Here is a 17,505-nt window from a genome sequence, read left to right on the forward strand (position 1 = left end):
CTTTGACATAAAAAGCCTCGTGCCACTACTGGGTGACGATAAGGGGAATGTTGAAGTTAATGCTTGACACACTCGATCGGCAAAAAAACACATGTTTTATTCAGTATTGACAGTTTCTCACTAAGGTAACACATACAAAGCAAACTATAGTGTTAAACAACCATGTACACCAAAAAACCCCACAAATCTTTCAGTGTCTCAGAATTAAGGCACATTTTAAAGCCAACAGTACCATAGGGTCTTATAAAAGCAACATCAATCATTTATACTTTAACATAACGGTAACAGTTCAAGTAAACTGGTTTTGACCTGTGTGTGATATGCTCCGCAGCAAAATGGTCTCTTGATGTCTGACATATTAATAATGTAGGTGTCATTTTTTATTTTTGTGTAGAGCTCTCTCCATAAGTCAATAAATACAAACATAATCTACAGTCTGACACCGATAAGAGCAAATCTATTTTTTTTTTAAAAACATCAGGAAGTGATAGTTGTGGATCTGTTGAAACTAACAGGAATATGTAAAGCTCACGACTGCAACAAGTTCAGTGCTACCAAAATAAGAGCAAATGACATTTCAGTTTTGTACAGCAGTGCTTAATTTAAACATACATATTCACTACATTGGACACTTAGTGTTGCAAGCGTCCCCTGACTTGAAAAGTCCATAGACACTGACCAATGGGAACATGGATACGGCTCCAACCATGGAGCCCAACTGCACTACCGCCCCACACCACACGAGGGCACTGTGGCCCTCATCCCTCAGAATCACCCCAATGATGACCTTCACGTAGGACAGGGAGAGGACAAACAGGATCCAGGTCAGCACCTGCAGCACAGAAGAGGTAAATATTAGACATTATCACAAAGATCTGACACTCAGTCTTTGTTTCACAGCTAGCTCAGGGGCTTTCATGGGTTTGCCATCATGGGTGTGAAGTTTTTCACTTCAGTCAGAAACTGAAACAGTTCACTTGATACTTCCTCATTTCCTGTGGAAATAGTTTTTGTGGTTAAACCATCTCACAGCATTTGTTTTAACTATATTCTTAGCTGTTTGGTAGTATTTTGTGTGCCAGCCATTGTTACTTAGTTAAAAACACAGTCTTATTTTTTGAGAAGTATTTATTGTTTACTCTGTTTTACTGTTATGGACACTGTAACTCTGTTTAGAAAATGATGTTGCTATACAGTGAGGACAAATTATTGCACACATCAACAATGGAGAAATGGAGGATGTACTACATTCATGCGAACTGAAGAGAAGTAGACTCTCACAACTTCTTCTTTCAAACTTTGTTTTTTCAATGTGTATTGCATCACAGTTTCTCTTTCGCTGCATTCAAAAATTTAAAAAATCATGATAACCAGAATTCTAGTTTTAGGACACTGTTATAAAGACATGAATCCCAAAAAGAGGAAAAAAACAAAAACAAAATATTATTGAAACTTTTCCCCTTAGGGTATTTCAAAGCTGTCTTTTCTTTTCTTTTTCTCTACAAAATCTTTATTTTGAAAGAGTGTGTGAGCCCATTATACCAGTAACATAGCAGCACGGTGTTTCTTTAACTTTCATAATGCCGACACTCAGGGAGTGACAGTATTATGCAACCCTGTACAGGCACACCAGCTGATAATCACTTGATTCAACACGTCTGGGAAACTACATGAGCACTCGCAAACATGATTTGATTATCCTGTCCTCATCGAATCAGACATAATTGAGTTGACACAACTTATCTTAAAACCTGCCAATCACACTCCACTCCCAGTTCATAAGAAATGTGAACAGAGATGTAACTATGCCAGGTGGGTTGTACTGCCATTCTTTTGTAAGGTGTAGCATGAGCCCCATTTACAAGTTAGAAAATGAGCTTTAAAAGTAACTGCTATGAATTAATATATGTTGCAGTGTCTTACTATGACTGCAGTTCCAGAGGTGCTGTGGACCAGCAGTGGGCAGGGACTAAGAGCAGCCATGGCCATGATGTAGGCTCCAAATCCAGACCCAATCATGGTCAAGAATCCCATGAAGACGAGAGACCTGGAAACAAAAAATGATGCAAATGGTTAAACTGGGCATTTGTTGTTACTATAATCATATGATTATAATAACTAATAACTTTGTTATAACTAATTATAACTCCTTTCCACCCACCAATACCCACTAACATCTGGCTTAGGTTTCAGTGGGAGTAAAGGGTAAAATCTGCGTTCATTCCTCAGTTGACTCTGCAGTAGTCATAAATATTTATTGTTTCCAGCACTGATGGAAACATGACATTTGGGTGGATGCTGTATATATCCCTCCAGTGTCAATTCTTTAAGTGCCCCTCCAGTGCAGTATTAAGAGCGAGAAAAGTCTTAGTCCAGGGTTGGTTGGGCTGGTTGGATGGCAAATACTGGACATGTTGGAGTTCACATCCTGTTTGTGACCAAGAGTCAAGAGTGATTTGTTTTTAGGTTAAGGTACGTAAATGAAGGAACTGTTACCTGAGTGACGTACTTATGTAACTTTTGTTACATGATGTGAGTTACATCACCTATGTAACTTACATTACAAAACTAAATGTAGTTACAGTAATTTAACCCTAAGTAATCTATTCCTAAACCTAACCAAGTAGTTTTGGTGCCTAAACCTTATCCAACCATCACCATTTGACAATGTTAATATTGGTCTAACCAGATGTAGCATATTATGTATTATTGCTAACTTAACCATCGAGCCTGAAGCTCAAAACTGAAGCTAGAGGGGTAGGTAGATCTCTGTCAGCAGTGCTTGAACACCTTTCAGTCAGTGTTAAGTTCAAAATAGAGACTGAGGTAAAAAAGTAACCATGGTAACTTTGTCTACTGTTCCCTGTTTACAGGTATGTTTTTCATGTCGAATGTGACACGCAAGAAAAAGAACATAAAGGCAAACTCATCTACTGGCACTGAGAAAGGAGTCAATTGCCTATTTTCAGCAGGGTTACCCACATTTACAAATCCTGCACTTAACTGCACATGCTAATTTTGTAAAAAATATCATTATTATTCTTATAAAATGATCATTTCATGTAAAGAGGGATCTAATAATCATTCTTACCGAATGGGCACAAACATGGCGATGCAGCAGGCTACCGGGTTAGCGACAGCTGCCATGGTGGCTGCAAGATGGTAGGCCTTGTTCCCGTAAGGCAGACAGGAGTATGACTGGACTGAGGGCAGCACTGCGTTGGTCAGAGCATTTACCCAAGCCAGTACGACAAAAATGAAAACCACCTCCAGACTGCTATATGTCCCCCTCCCAAAGGAGCTCCTGGGCCTGGCGGCTTCCAGGGGGCTGATCATAGGCTTCTGCTCCGGTGTCTGGGCGTGCAGAGACAGAACCTGCTCTCTCTTCCCAGGAGCCAGATCACCACTGAAGTACAGGTCGGCCTTCCTCTCCCGAGCCACAGCTGGGTGATGGTTGAGTAGGATAAAGGCTACCATGCACACAACCATCATGGCACTGAGGAACACGAAGAACACCTGGGCAGAGAATTTAGCTGGCTGGTAGATGGCTTCTAGCTCTCCGCTGCCACCCACAGTGGCATTATTAGCTGTACTGTTAGCTGCACCAGCCAAAGTGGCATTCTGACAGTGGACTACACCAACACCTTGAATCAGAGCCACCAGTGCAGGTACCAGACCACTGAGGCCTTCACCTGCAAAGTACGTGGTGAGGTAGTGCGGACGTAGCCTCATCATAAAAGGCAGAAAGGTAACAGAGGAGGTGCAGTCCACTACAGAGAGCAGGAAGCTTAACACCAGCAGGGGCACACTGTGCAAAGAGCCCCCTATTGTCACTGTGTGCCTCCAGAAGAAAGCCAGCAGGAATGTAGCAATGATCCCCAACCCTACGATGCAGTAGATGACCGGTCGCTCATCTAGCACCCCTGGGCGGAAGCGGTGCATTAGAGTGATGAAGAGTGGACCTATGTTGGCCATCTGGATGAGGACTGTGAGGTAAGATGGCAGATACCAGCCCTCCGGGATCTCTGGTACAACCAGGGGGAGCTCCACCCACATCCCGTTGATTGCCACCCAGGAGCCCATACCGAAGAGGCACGCCAGCACGTGAGTCAGCAGCGACATGATGTAGGGATGATGATGGAATGAGGCAAATCAGGAAATGTAGATCTACACAATCTGAAATAGACACAAAATAGGAAGTTTTGTCAGTAGAATGCAACATTTGGAGAATCCAACCACAATCTAAAAAACATTTCATTAAAAACTGGAATACAAGCCTTCAAGTTTCATGGACTCAATTATGATATGTTACAACATTTACATTTAGTGTGTTATTGCTAAGTAATAAACTAGCTGTTTGTTATATAATATTTATATGGATATAATAAGACATTAACATTATTTCACTTTTGTGAGTTTTAGGATTTAATAGTGTAAATGTTGTCTCTGATTTTGCTTACATTGGAGAACGGGAGACAGCGAATAGTCTAGGTTTATATCGGCCTAATAATGACATTAGAGAAGATGTTAGATAAGGGATCACTGAAGTCATACAATTCATCTTAAGGGGGGCATGAATGACTAATCAAATTCACAATAATCCATCCAATAATTGAGTGATTGATTGTTTAGTATCAACACTGCCATCATCCTAGTATGGCTAAAATAGAAAACTGTCTTGAGGGATATGTTTGCTTAGTACATTACAACCAAGAAAACAAGAACAACAAGAACAAGAAAACAACAAGAAAAACACTGTTTTAGTAAGGAAGCAGAGTGCAGTGCATCTGAATGTCACCTTTTTGTTACTGAGTACCACAGCGTGCCAGTGTGGCTGGCATTGACCTTCCCAGTCTCCCTTTACTCTACCTCTTATCCCCCCCGCCTCTCATGTGCTATTTGGCAAGGGGCGCCTGACCCTTCACATACTGACACACTGCTCCCATAAAAAGCTCCATGTGCTCGTGACATAAACAGATACATCCAAGGGGAGTTAAACAACATCACAGCTGTCATTGTGAAGGACTCGTTCTAATTAAAACCACAAATAGTAAAATCTCATTCATTCCATACCAACACAGTGGAAGGTTAGAAATAAGTATCTTATACCAAACTAATAACATCATGTGTATCAGAAATATTTAGAAACAAGAAAGTTTCTGAATACTGATTAGTTCCTGTTCCTGATTCTAAATCTAAAATCATTCTGGTTCTCTTTCATCCCTTCATATTGTAAGGGAAGTAAATGGATGATGGGTTGAGCCTCCAGGTTCTAGGATAACCAGGAAGTCCTCTAATCGTACATGGATCCTCCATAGTTCAAGAAGGTGTCAGGATATCATCTTACCTGGTTCAGTACATAAGAAGACTCTGCTCTCCTCTTCCCTCTTTTCTTTTCAAAAAACCCTCACTCCATCGTGGTCACTGTTTTTTTTGTTTCTGTTACATCAGCCAGAAGTGTGTGTATGCCTTCCCTCCCCCTTTTCTCCTCCACACGCACATTATCCAAAGGCTTAAATTCTGCTTCCGTGTCCCTGCTGCACTTGACGTGGGAGGGACTGCACAGGCGCACATGGTCCCACACCACCATGACACTCTGTCCGTCCTTCTATTGGAGGGCGGTTTCAAAATCAGACAGCCATGTGCTCTCTGTGTTGCCGGTGAGCTCAGTGATAGGAGGAACGAGACAGAAGGAGGAGGTCTCAGCGAGGACAGCTCCTCCTGTTCCTTTTCCCTCCCCCAACCAGCATACGACCTTGTGGTCTGCCCTCCTTTAAACACACAGGCTGCAGTGTGAGAGAGAAGGGGGAAGCTGCCTTTGGTTTCACACTCAATCAAGTTATGTACTAAAATACCACACTGACTTTACTTCTATTACTCTGTCTCTGCCTCAGATTATTTCTTATGGCATGTTGAGTCTCTACTGGCTCTTGACTGTGCCAGCAGTGCTTTGCATGTTGGGTTGCGATGCACTGCTTAGAATTTCTCAACTGAGAAAACCGGTACGTCAAGTTCAACTTCATCAGCACGAGCATGACGGTGCAGTTTAGATTTCCGAGTTTCTGATGGTGTTTGTTTTACCCATGCCGAATATGCCAACACTCCTCATTTTCAATCAGTTACATTTGACACTGTTACTGTCAGGTGAAATACAGTTGAAATTGTGATTAGTATTCTAAAGCGTAAAAAGGTTTGAAGGATAGTAACTTACAGATATTATAAAACCATCAGTGTCATTCGGAAGGACCCCTGGAGCCTGGCAGCGCAGAGACAAGAGGCATCTGTCTCTAAACTCATCAACCCAAAGGAAGTGGTGAGGGAGGTTGTTTCAGAAAGTTCTGCAGAGCTTCTGGTTGCCTCCTCCAAGCACCTCCTCCTCAGTACCTCAGCATACCCTCCTAGCAGCTCAGTGAGATGGCTGGAGCAGCAGATACGTTCACTTTGTCGATCACCCTGCCTCGAATGCCACCGTGTGTCTTGACAACTTTAGGATGACTTTCCATGAGATTTGTCACGCACACTCATGCCCCCTCCCCCTGAGGTTTAATTGTAAGTACTTGCGCAAACATCATCATCATTTTTTGTTTTTGAAAAATGCTTGATTTCATTCTATGGCACTGACTTTAGCAGCCAGCAACATGTTTAAACGTTCTTAAAAAAATAATAATAAACCAGATTGCTCTTCTGCAAGTTCACATGAATCGGTGATACCATTGTCCACAGACAGTCAAAACAAGACCTTCCTTCAAGGTTGTTGGTTACAAATAGGAGGATTGAGAGCAACTTGGACAAGGTTACAAATGCAGGAGTAGAGTAAAATGCTAACAGACTATGTTACATTGACACTGAGGTTATGTTGCCCCTGTCTTATAGTGCAATATCTGCATTTAAATACGTGAAATTACGTAATTTGAAATGATACAAAACTGTCACATTTAGGCCTTTTTGTATCATATTTTTTTATGTGTAGTAAAAAGCATAAAAAAACCAATTCATTTATTACAGGTGTGAATAATACAATACAAATCTTACAGAGTTGGGTTAGATAAGGACAGTTAAGTGCAGGCAAAACAGTGCAGTGGAATACTTACTCAACCTTACTATGGTTGTTAAAAATACTCCATGTGACACATTTTCCTCATTATGCGATTACACAGCTTCACATTTAACACTGTCTGAGCTCCTTTCAGCATTTTAAATTAGCTCTATTCATCATTCTAAATGAGACCACATACCACCTACCTGCTGGTGGGAATGGAAGTGCAGAGTCAGTTCTGCTGAGAGGTTACACAAGCGAGCACAGTGGAAAGTGAGCTCAGGGCAGCTCTCCTCAGATGCGTAACACCACAGTGGCCTTGTGATGTGTCTGCCTGTAGAGTATGCATGCACATTGAGTTGATAGCTTTGTACTCTACAACTCTGGATCCCTGAATCTGTGCCATGTGACAGCAGAGGGCTGAGCCAGGGGTCCAGTATGGGAAGCAAAGTCCTCAGCAGCAGGGGTGGGTGGAGGAAGGGAATGAGGACGGAGGAGGGGAGGAAAAAGGATCAAGGATGGATGGATGGAGGAAAGGTAGTTAAGAAAATGTTGGCAAGAAAGTTGGAAAAGGGGGGAAAGTCTACTACATGGACATGACGGTTCCTACATTTTTGTAGGGTGGGTGCACGCAGCTTAGCCAACCAGAAGATGACTCTGGACAGCTTTCTGAGCTTTCTGAGTGGGTGTTTAGTCGGGGTCAGTCTGGCTTTGTTCAGCGCAAATTCCAGCCCAAATGAATGACTCCTGTTGAGCACTAACTTCGTGGTATTTCATTTGGGTGCCCTGACGCCCACCTCTGCACTAACTTGTACTAAATGTTCCCTTCCTCAATAAGAATAACAACAATAGATTTGTGACAGTAAAGCAAATTAGTTCTGATACAGTCAATAAAAAGGATAAAAGTTTTCCTGGATGTTGGATTAAGGCGACTGTTGCGTTACTAACTAATTTAATCTTGGGACTGTTTGTTGATGCCAAATGTCAATTAACTCTGTTTTTTCCTGTTCCAGAATAGTTCTGTACAACTTACAAGCAACAAGTATCAGCACAATTAATCAATTATTGCTTCATTCTGTTTGTTGTTTGCAAATTGGCCTTTGTAATGTTTTGGTTATAAACCACAATAAGCAAAGTCATGAGTTTAAATGACATTAAAGTGTGTCTATGCAAGTTCAGTTTCTCGAAGCGGTTGAGCTGCAAGCTATGTGCATTATCCCGTGAAGCCTGATCTTGTTACATAATCCTTTTTAAACATGCAGTTAAAAATAAAATGTCAGTAACTCAATAAACAATGAGGTTTATTTGGTTAACCAGTGAACTCCAGTGTCTTTCAGAAGAAAAAAAAGAAAAGGAAAAAGAAAAGTGTAATAAGACATATCACACCACTTACCTTTGCAGCTGTTTTAAATACTAAAAAAATTGTAGTGTCTTGTTTTGTCACTATTACATGTACTCTTTGGTGAGTGGGTCATTATGGTGCTGGTCCTAATGTGACACAAAACACTCAAGTTTAATTTTAATTATTAATAATGTTCAGCTTAGTTTTCACTGACATAATTGCAGTTTTTATTATCACCTCTGCCAAATAGGTTATGTCTTTACATGTGTGCTTTTCTTTGTTGGTTGGTTTGTCAGCAGGATTACACAAAAACTACTGAATGGATTTCCAAAAAAACTTAGATGGAAGATGTGTCTCGGCCCAGAATAGACCCCGTTAATTATTGGTGTGGATCCAGATACAGGGACGGATCCAGGAATTCTTTCTCACTTTCTGTAACATTGCGAGACCTCGATTTTTTCATTTGAGGCATATTTACTGTAGGTGGCAGGTATACATGAGTGAGGACAATTTGATGTGGATCTTAGATCTGGTGAGCTTAATTCATGGTTAAGCTGTTACGGGTGGGAGTGATGCTGTGCTATCAAGTTTGATATTGGATTAAGCTTGACTGACTTAAAGGGGACTGTTGGGCCTTGGCAGGGGTATGTGCAAGCAAAAGCACAGGTGAATTACAATATGTACCTGAAGATCCGAGTCACCAAACACATGTCTACTGTTCAGCTTCAATGATACCTGCTGCATTGCATGAACAGTCAGTGGCATCACTTCATCTTAAGTGTGTATATTTGTGACTAAAAGACTGATGTGCAGTCACAGGACAGTGTTGTTTTGATGAAACCTCAGGACTCTACAGGGCACAGTTTTGACCTGGATTGATGGTGAGTGTTTGTGTAGAAGTACAATACTCTGCTTTCTTTCTCATAACTGCTGGGCTCTGTGTTTAAACAAATATGTCTGTGTTTTTGGAACTGTATGTACGGTGCAAGCGGGTCTCAAAGATTCACTTGTTAGACATCGACAGGAGGGCAACTTGAGCTGGGGAGCCACAGATGGAGGTACTGCCATTGAGAATTCATCGTTACATAAGATATCACACACAATACTATGTACACCTGACCTTTATCCTTATTCTTTCATTACTGGTGACTGGTGACGCATTCTTGACCTAAATATGTGGATGCTCATTGTCAGAATAGTGAACCGTTATGTCTTACACAGATTCACCTTTTTATTAAACAAAAAGTAGGCTATTTAATTTCAGTCTTTTTGAAACAGACTGTAATGCACTTGTGTACAAAGGTCCATCAATGTAATGTGGCGTGAGAATGGTGGAAACATTAATATTGTTAATTATGTAATTCATTATTAAATATATTTATAACAATAGAACCAAATGTCAATGTTTAATGGAAAAGGGGTCACTCATAGTAATAAACTGTAGAGAATTGCTACCCAACCCTGCAGCTCCCTTTATCACTTTTTAACTGATGTTGGCTTCCAGCACTAAGTGGCAAGTGGCCAGAGACAAAGTTTGTGACTAGCTGGTTAACATAGTGGTGCATTTAGCAGCTATAGAGCCACATACTACATCCTCTGGAATTGGTGGAAACCAAAAATCTGAGTGAATATTGGACATATATTGGTCAGGTAACTAGAAACAGGACTCCAATGTCCATTGCAAACAACTTCATCTACCAACTTTTATCTACTAGCTGCTATAATTATTGACATTGATTCTTATTGTCCAGCCACACTCGACTATTTTCAGTCTCAACACTCAGAAAGGGTGATTTTTTCCCCATACCAGTCAGCTGTTTTGAGTGTAAAGGCTCTACAAATTCACTGTACACTACCTGCCCACAGTTTGCGAGTAGCTGATGAATATTTAGCAAATACAGAGCCAGATATTCTTCTCATACACATCTCGTTGCTAATGTTTGCCAACGTTAGCTAGCTAACATTAGGGCAGGTACAACTCAGCAATTCTTATGGTTTCTTTCTGTTGACAGTTGAAAATGTAATAAAACAATCATTTAGGAACCAACAAACATTGTAAAACGATTCATTCACAATCAAAATGTATTACTTTTAAAAAATGATGTGTCTACATAAAACATGTTATCAATATGACCTTTAAATAAGTACATTTTTGCGAACAAATTCACAATCAATTTAGAAACTGCCCCCAAGTGGCCAAACAATTTATTACCGGCTTAAGAATCTAAACATAAACTAACTACTATTAGTTAGACCAACTGAACAGGTAAACATACTATGTTTTAAAGTCACATGAATGCAGCTCTGCATAATACAAATGAAGTAATGAACACGGCAAATATTTGTTTCTTTTTTATTACAAAAAGATTTATTTTTTTATACAAGTGGACGTAAAATTATTAGTGACATTCATCTACAGTTTCTCTAAATTAGACATCAGAACGAGTGCTGGGTATAGAAACATTTACAGTACAGAAAGATTAGGGTGCATAGCAATAGAAGTGAAATCTGGCTGTTGTATTTTTTTACAGTACAGTAAAATGTTCAACCTTCTCCAACATAAACACATTAAGCCCAAGAGGAAAAGGTACTTTTATCATGTAAAAATGTTTCCGACTTTAAAAAATCCTTTTTGACAACTGCATAGACCAAATGCAATTAAACTACCGTCTTCAACCTCAGGAAGATCTAGTACAAACGTCACATACAAAGAGAGTAACTTTACACTGCTGATAACATATTGTTAAGCTCCATAATAAAAACCAAGCACAGTGCAACACTGATGGTGGAGCTGCATTTGCTTCTCTCTCAGGGAAAATGTATTTCAGTATTTTTTGCTGAAACGATGCACGTTGGTATCTTCAGCATTATGAATAGACCTTGCAGGAAACGCATATAGTGCCATACATATTTCTTAAACACCTTTGAAAGAAGAGCAATAAAATCAAGAACAACATTTCTGACCGGATTGGAGGTCAGAGAAAAGAACATCAAGGCAGAAATACAGAAAATTTAAAATATACTGCTTTTGGTAAAAGAAGCTGGAAAGGAAACTAAAAGGTAGCTTTCACCGAAAAACCAACCAGACCAACCAGATCACCTCCAGTGCATTCTCATGACAAATTAAATCCCTTACTCATGACAACTGTCAGATTTCCCACATATTTACAGTAGTTGGACACAGAAAAGTGCATTTTCATGAAAAGAATGTGCTAAACAAAACTTTTCCCAAGAAGTTATAAAGAAAAGAAAAAAAAAACATCTACATTTTTCACAGTCATGTTCCATAGAAATACACACATCCAAAGATAAAACCCATCCTGAGAAAATAATCTCTACAAATCAACAATGACCTGTTGTACTTCAGTGCATTGTTCGTTACACAATATCCAGTGTTTAAAACATCCTTACAATAAAGAACAATAAAAAACACGTAAGTATCTGAAAACATGGTGTCGAAAAAAGGTAAAAGAGAAAAACAGCGTGGCCCTGCCAACAATGTCGTCTTCATGGAATGAAATAAAAAACAAAAATATAACAAAACTGAAGGACAGCGAACTGTTCCTCTCACATACTCATGATTTTGGTATATGTATTTTTGGATGCTAGTTGGGGCAGTCAGACAGAACAACTCTTTTACATACCATGTACAGATTTTTACATCAGTCACACCACATTACTGCCCCAGTTCTGGTACCCTCTGACTTTTGTTCATCTTTACAACCAAAAAAAGAATAACAAGCTGGGAAAAAACACAATCTGATTCAAGCAAGGCTCTGGCTATCATGCAATAAGCATCCATGCAGAACTTTTCAATTCCTACACTCTAAGCAATCAGATACTACTGTATGAAACGCAACAGGGGACAAAAACATCTTTGTCTCACATCTGGGCTGACCCCCTCATTGTCCACACAGAGAAGACATGATCTTCACACAGACTTTTCAAAGTTAAAGACCCTTTAGCATCACCTCTGGTGCCCCTCGCTGTACTTTTCCTTTTGGCCCTTCCATCACGCAACTTCTGGTTATCACTCTGTTTTGGGGCCCCGAGGCTGTGTTTGGGTTCAGCTCAGCAGCAAACACATGGTGCTCAGGGACAGAGGTCATCATGTGGGTAACCTCTCAGCTTCTTCTGGAGAATGAAAACAGACAGGGCAGAGAGTTAACTCAAGTTGCACCCAGTGAAAAACATAATTTTCTAGGATGCATGACAAAGAAAATTGGCTGACCTGATGGCGAGGGAGAATTGTCCTCCCCTGTCGTGACAAACTGTAGATCAGACCCCAAAGCAGCGATGGAGCTCCTGGGACGGATGCAGCGGTCACCTGAGAAACTTCTGCGGAGTAGGGCCTAAAGCAAGACATGTGAGACTGATGTGAGTATGATGTCTTAATGTTAAGACAAAGCCTAACTTTCTTGTATGACATAACTTCAGAATTCAACCAATACTTACAGAGAGGGCTATCCCGAAGCATTAATTAACTTCTGACTCTCGAATAAAATTCCCTGAAACTACTGGATCTCTGAACTCTTTAATCAAATCACACACTATTCTGTGACCTTCTTGTGATAACTAATGTAATAACTGTAATATATTAATCACTTCCATTCACTGAGCTTCCTCAGAAGTGGGAGCTCTCATCTCACTTCTATAACCTCTGGTCTACTGTGCTTATGGTAATGACAATAATGTCCCAAAACTAGTGTGGTTATGATATTTTGATATTGATATCTGATACAGAAAAAAAATATTGTAAAAAAACAAAATAAATAATAGATGTTGCTGCGGCCAGCTGTAACAGCACACACCTTCTGACTTGCCTTGCGTGTCATGGGGCTGGTGGGGGCGGAGGCACTGCTGTAGAGGCTGAGGCTGGAGTTCGACCTGCTGACGGTCAAACCCTTAGCAGAGCTTCCTGCAGGAGACAAGTACTTCTCCTTGATCTTCAGGTTGGTCCTGCCTTTCACTGTTGGTGACACAGCAGGTGAATTTAGCAGAATACTGTAAAAAGGGAGTCATTTATAGCAGCCGGCAGACACCGTCTACATGGATGATTGAATATGTCAGTATCAAAATGTTTGTATTCAAAAGGCAGAAAATATTCACAGAATAATTACTAAAATATTAAAACTTTACCAGAAACCGTTTTTGTGGATGCATGCAAGCTAAATCATGTCAAAATTCTAAATGCACGCAAACAATGTCTGACAACAGTCAAGCATCTAGTAGAGCCTAAAATTCCACACATGCATGTCAGCAGGACGTGTCACTGTAGGTCATACCAGGTGCTAAGGAGTTGTTATACTATAATAAATAACAGCTTGTCTTAAAAAAAAGTTTGCCCTGTCTTGTAAAGAATAAATAGTTTGCAGGAAGTGAAGACTACTGCAGTGACTGACCTCTGCAGGGGTCATTCTTGACCAGGAACTCATCTAAAGCAGTCCAGCCTCCTCCCACCCTGACCATCAACGTGCTGCGAAGAATACGAACCATCCGCAACTGCTGGGAATCCCCAAACTGCAGCAAACAGACAAAATACGTAATACAAAGTATGTTTTTTTTAAGCAGTCGTTGATTCCAAACAAAGCAGAAATGTAAATCATATATCATATCCTGGGTGGCCATTTGAAATCAGAGGACTAGATGTAATAGCTGCATTGGCATTTGTCTATAAATATGACTCACCCTGTATCTATTGGCACTGATTTGCTCCACTTCGAACCTCTTTGGACAGTTACACTGTGATACCTGTCGACTCACCTAAAGAAGAAAAAGTAACGAGTGTCTGAGTGAGTGTCACAACAAATCAAGCTACACATGTGTGTGTTTTGTCGCGCACACGCTGTTCATACCTCTTCGTTGATCTGATCTGCATCCAGAGGTTTCCTGTAGGGATCTCTGCTCGGGTGGAGCGCGCTCACAAACTCATAGTAGTCGATGAAGCCGTCGCTGTTCATGTCGAAGATGTTTGCCACTGCGTTCATCTCCAGAGAGTTGGTGGGGAATTCTACAGTGGAGAGGTGTGAAGCCAAGTCATTTTAATCACACAGATATGACAGAGTATACTTTTTTTAAACAAGTAAATATGGGAAGTAATGGAGATATTGTCAGAAACACTTAGAAGAGTGTTTAGAAGAGTGTGAAACAGAATCATTGATCTATTTTAGATAATGACTGTGACAGGTGGGTCAAAACATTGAACTGAAGTGGCTCTTACTGGAGGCGAGGACATAATCAATGAACTCCCTCTGGCTGATGCGTCCGTCCTGGTCTCGGTCGATGCTGCGGAACACGTCTAAGATCCGTGACTTCATATGACTGATCCACTGCATGTAACGCTTTCGCCAAATATTGAAGTCAAAGTTTGCAAATTCTTCCATCTGTCCAGAAATTCAAAAACAACACGACATCTATGTTGGTTATTACATTAGGTAATGAAGTTTGCTTAATTTCTTATAAAACACGCTCAAATGACTACATTGGACAGCTCTAATGTGTGAACAATGACCTCTTTGAGCGCTTGCTGGTGTTGTTCCAGATGTTTTTGTCTCGCCACAGCCAGGAGCCAAAGTTTCTGCCACTGACTGACCAGTTGACTGAGCTCTGGGGTCTGGGGGTCGAGGTGCTCCAGGGGAATCGGTACAGGCGGCTGCAGCTTCAGAGCGCTCCTCCTCTCTGGATGGAGAAACAGCGATGGAGTCAGGAATCAGCTCTGCAAGGCTTGTATATAATAATGACTTCTTTAACAATGCTCTTTTCATGATGGCTTACTTGTGAGTGGTCGCTTGCTCGGGGAAACCTGCTGCTTCGAGATGCTCTTGTGTTTGCAGGACTTTGTGGCATTTTCAACCTCTGGAAACTTTTTTTTCAACTCTTCCATGAATACCTGCAAAGGAGAGAAAAAGATACTTCTCAATGATCTGTACATGGTCAACTGTAACCTAAGATGGAACGACGGTATAGCTCATAGAAGAGAGAAAAGGCGTACTATGTGCTGTGCGATCAGTTCTTGGTTTTGCTCTGTAGTCTCAACTGGAGGCTCCTGGTCTCTGAGGCTGAGGGCTTCCTCCGCTGAGGAGATCCAGTCCAGCAGCCTCTGGACTTCCTCTCTCTCTGCCTCCAGTGCTGCCAAACTGGCGTCGATCTTCTGGCCCTGCTGCTGAGCCCAGGTCTGGACCTAATTCACAAAACAAGGAAGGGCAGAAATAACGCCAATGCTATTAAAATGCTAGAAATTGCTAAACTAATAGTGCCATATTAATCACGTATTTAATCCCTTTGGAAAACTAAAATTTGCTTGTGCACATCCTGCACAAACGCACCTCCTCAAAGCGAGTCTTGGTGACACTGATCCAAGATTTTAGGGTGATTATGGAGTCTGGGTGACAGGAGGCCAGGATCTCCTCACCCAGACAATGGATGTTCTGTAACTCCACTGCCTGAGCCTGTAAGGCGTCCATCGATTCCTTTAGAGAGGCAGAAAAAAAGGATTTATTCAGTATTTTATCCACTAAAACACATATTCTCAGGTAGGATGAATGAGTCATTATTTATATAATTTTATTATTTTCAGTTGCTGAATTCATTGTTGATTTCTTTTTTTAAGAAGTGATTAAACAAAACGGTACTAACTTCGGGTCAGTGTATATGTCCTTCAACCAGTTGAATGGGTTCAAGCATTAGTGCAAATATGTCCCCCCAGCTTAACTGAATCTTTATCAGCACTAACTTGTTGTTCTGTAGAAGACCCTGACCTTTGACCTCCCCAGATGCAGGCAAGAGGGAAACAATGTATGTCCCTACAGGGGGTGGTAAAGTGTCACGTAATACTGACCTTGTGTTGTTTGCGGAAAGCAAGCAAACCTTCCTCGTCCTCTGGTATCGCCCCGTATTTCAGCACCCTCTCTGCCTCAGTGAGGCGCTCCATGAAAGAGTGGACAAGGCCATCAAACTTCTCAGCCTAACAAGAACAAAGACAAGGATTAAGATAAGTGAAGGGGTGGGCTCTTCTTATCTATTGTTTATTAATAGTCAGATATATTATTTATTAGCTAATGACCACAGCTTTCTGCAACTTGAATTTTATGTATGGGTGTCTTTTGTCTGAAGAGACAAAGCTCAATAAAGTCATTCTCTATGATTTGCTGGTTAGATTATTCCAGCCTAACAAAATTTAGAGTGAAACGCAGCTCATTTAGATTTTGTAGTTAACTGTCAGAACAGTTTATTGCATATTGACAGCTTCAGTCCAACAATAACATAAATGTGATGATTCATTTTGAATCAAATGATTCATTATGGAATTAGTTTGCTAGATGGAGGAGAAATCTGAACAATGGATAAATCCAGGTTCTTCTTACAATTTTGACAAAACTGCTAGCCCTAAATCCGAAAATCATTTATAGCATGAAAAATCTGCCTTTGCCTTCCTTGTGTGGCCTTCAAAGCTCATTTATTATTTGTGAGAACTACCTGCTGAAGTGCAGCCTCCAGCCGGTCTTGCTTGCTGACTGACAGTTTGCACACGGCCTCCCAGCGGCCCTCCAGCTCGTCCATCTGCTCCTGCAGCCAGTGAGCGTCAGCTGTGCTGCTCCTGGTCAGGTCCCTCACTGAGCGCTTCAGGGTCCTAATGCATCCAGCTCGCTTCCCTAACTCCTTCTGGAAGGCCTGAGACAAAGACAATCTGGTGAGAAACTGCACTTTTGCTAGAAGACAGAAATGTGAGGAAACTGGCACAAAATATACTATAAAAAGTCTTAGTCAGTGTAACATCAAGGAATTATTACCAGATTAAAGGTAAAATCATTGTAAACACATCGCAGCAGACTGAATCACAACATCTGTGTGTTTCTATTGCAGCAGTTTTTATTTCTTTAACAAGGCGACACATTAAACTCTTGACATATGTTGTACCTTGTGTTTGTCTATCATGTTGTGTACTATGTCTTTGTCTCCACCAACAGGGACGTCCTCAGCCAGTTGGGGCTCCGCTCGGTACAGCCAGTCGTTCAGGGCCTGGAGAGCATCGGTGAATCTCCCTGAGAAGAGCAGCGCTTCCTCCAGCTTGTGTTGCCTGGGGAAAGCAAACCAGAAAGAAAGTGTGTGCATTTCCAAGATCAGGATT

At 41.0% G+C, this 17,505-nt stretch overlaps 2 protein-coding genes across 6 annotated transcripts in view; both read right to left on the reverse strand.

Moving 5' to 3' along the window:
- Positions 1 to 76: 76 nt before the first annotated feature.
- Positions 77 to 7,417, reverse strand: LOC311260462 (riboflavin transporter 2-like). Of its 2 annotated transcripts, none has more exons than XM_084358289.1 (4): positions 7,243 to 7,417; positions 3,092 to 4,176; positions 1,924 to 2,047; positions 77 to 832 (listed from the first exon to the last, which is right to left on the reverse strand). In XM_084358289.1, exons 2-4 carry the CDS (start codon positions 4,120 to 4,122, stop codon positions 620 to 622), a joined length of 1,368 nt encoding a protein of 455 aa, XP_084214415.1. In that variant the 5' UTR covers positions 4,123 to 4,176; positions 7,243 to 7,417; the 3' UTR covers positions 77 to 619. The 2 variants fall into 2 exon arrangements, with proteins under 2 accessions (XP_084214415.1, XP_084214416.1); XM_084358290.1 differs by lacking the exon at positions 7,243 to 7,417 and adding an exon at positions 5,348 to 5,531.
- Positions 7,418 to 10,717: 3,300 nt separating this feature from the next.
- Positions 10,718 to 17,505, reverse strand: part of macf1b (microtubule actin crosslinking factor 1b) — a 30,763-nt gene continuing 23,975 nt past the window's right edge. For 3 of the 4 annotated variants that reach the window (XM_084356431.1, XM_084356428.1, XM_084356429.1), the window contains 14 exons: positions 17,295 to 17,454; positions 16,854 to 17,048; positions 16,216 to 16,341; positions 15,704 to 15,847; positions 15,370 to 15,558; positions 15,153 to 15,267; positions 14,890 to 15,056; positions 14,599 to 14,761; positions 14,234 to 14,388; positions 14,067 to 14,141; positions 13,781 to 13,898; positions 13,190 to 13,347; positions 12,610 to 12,730; positions 10,718 to 12,512 (listed from right to left, as the gene is read on the reverse strand). In XM_084356431.1, the coding sequence (XP_084212557.1) occupies positions 12,487 to 12,512; positions 12,610 to 12,730; positions 13,190 to 13,347; positions 13,781 to 13,898; positions 14,067 to 14,141; positions 14,234 to 14,388; positions 14,599 to 14,761; positions 14,890 to 15,056; positions 15,153 to 15,267; positions 15,370 to 15,558; positions 15,704 to 15,847; positions 16,216 to 16,341; positions 16,854 to 17,048; positions 17,295 to 17,454 (1,912 nt within the window). In that variant the 3' untranslated portion in view covers positions 10,718 to 12,486. The remainder of the gene's footprint in view (positions 12,513 to 12,609; positions 12,731 to 13,189; positions 13,348 to 13,780; positions 13,899 to 14,066; positions 14,142 to 14,233; positions 14,389 to 14,598; positions 14,762 to 14,889; positions 15,057 to 15,152; positions 15,268 to 15,369; positions 15,559 to 15,703; positions 15,848 to 16,215; positions 16,342 to 16,853; positions 17,049 to 17,294; positions 17,455 to 17,505) is intronic. The other variant, XM_084356430.1, reaches the window with a different exon arrangement.

This window comes from Pagrus pagrus (assembly GCF_965226575.1).
Source record: "Pagrus pagrus genome assembly, chromosome: 7".
Taxonomy (NCBI): Eukaryota; Metazoa; Chordata; class Actinopteri; order Spariformes; family Sparidae; genus Pagrus; species Pagrus pagrus.

What these genes read in the sequence shown, in the direction of transcription:
- LOC311260462 (XM_084358289.1), bottom strand. Translation starts at nt 4,122, where the DNA reads ATGTCGCTGCTGACTCACGTGCTGGCGTGCCTCTTCGGTATGGGCTCC. An exon ending in GCCATGTTTGTGCCCATTCG is followed by an intron (nt 2,048 to 3,091) that starts GTAAGAATGATT and finishes TTTTGTTTCCAG; the next exon opens with GTCTCTCGTCTTCATGGGAT. An exon ending in CCTCTGGAACTGCAGTCATA is followed by an intron (nt 833 to 1,923) that starts GTAAGACACTGC and finishes TCTGTGCTGCAG; the next exon opens with GTGCTGACCTGGATCCTGTT.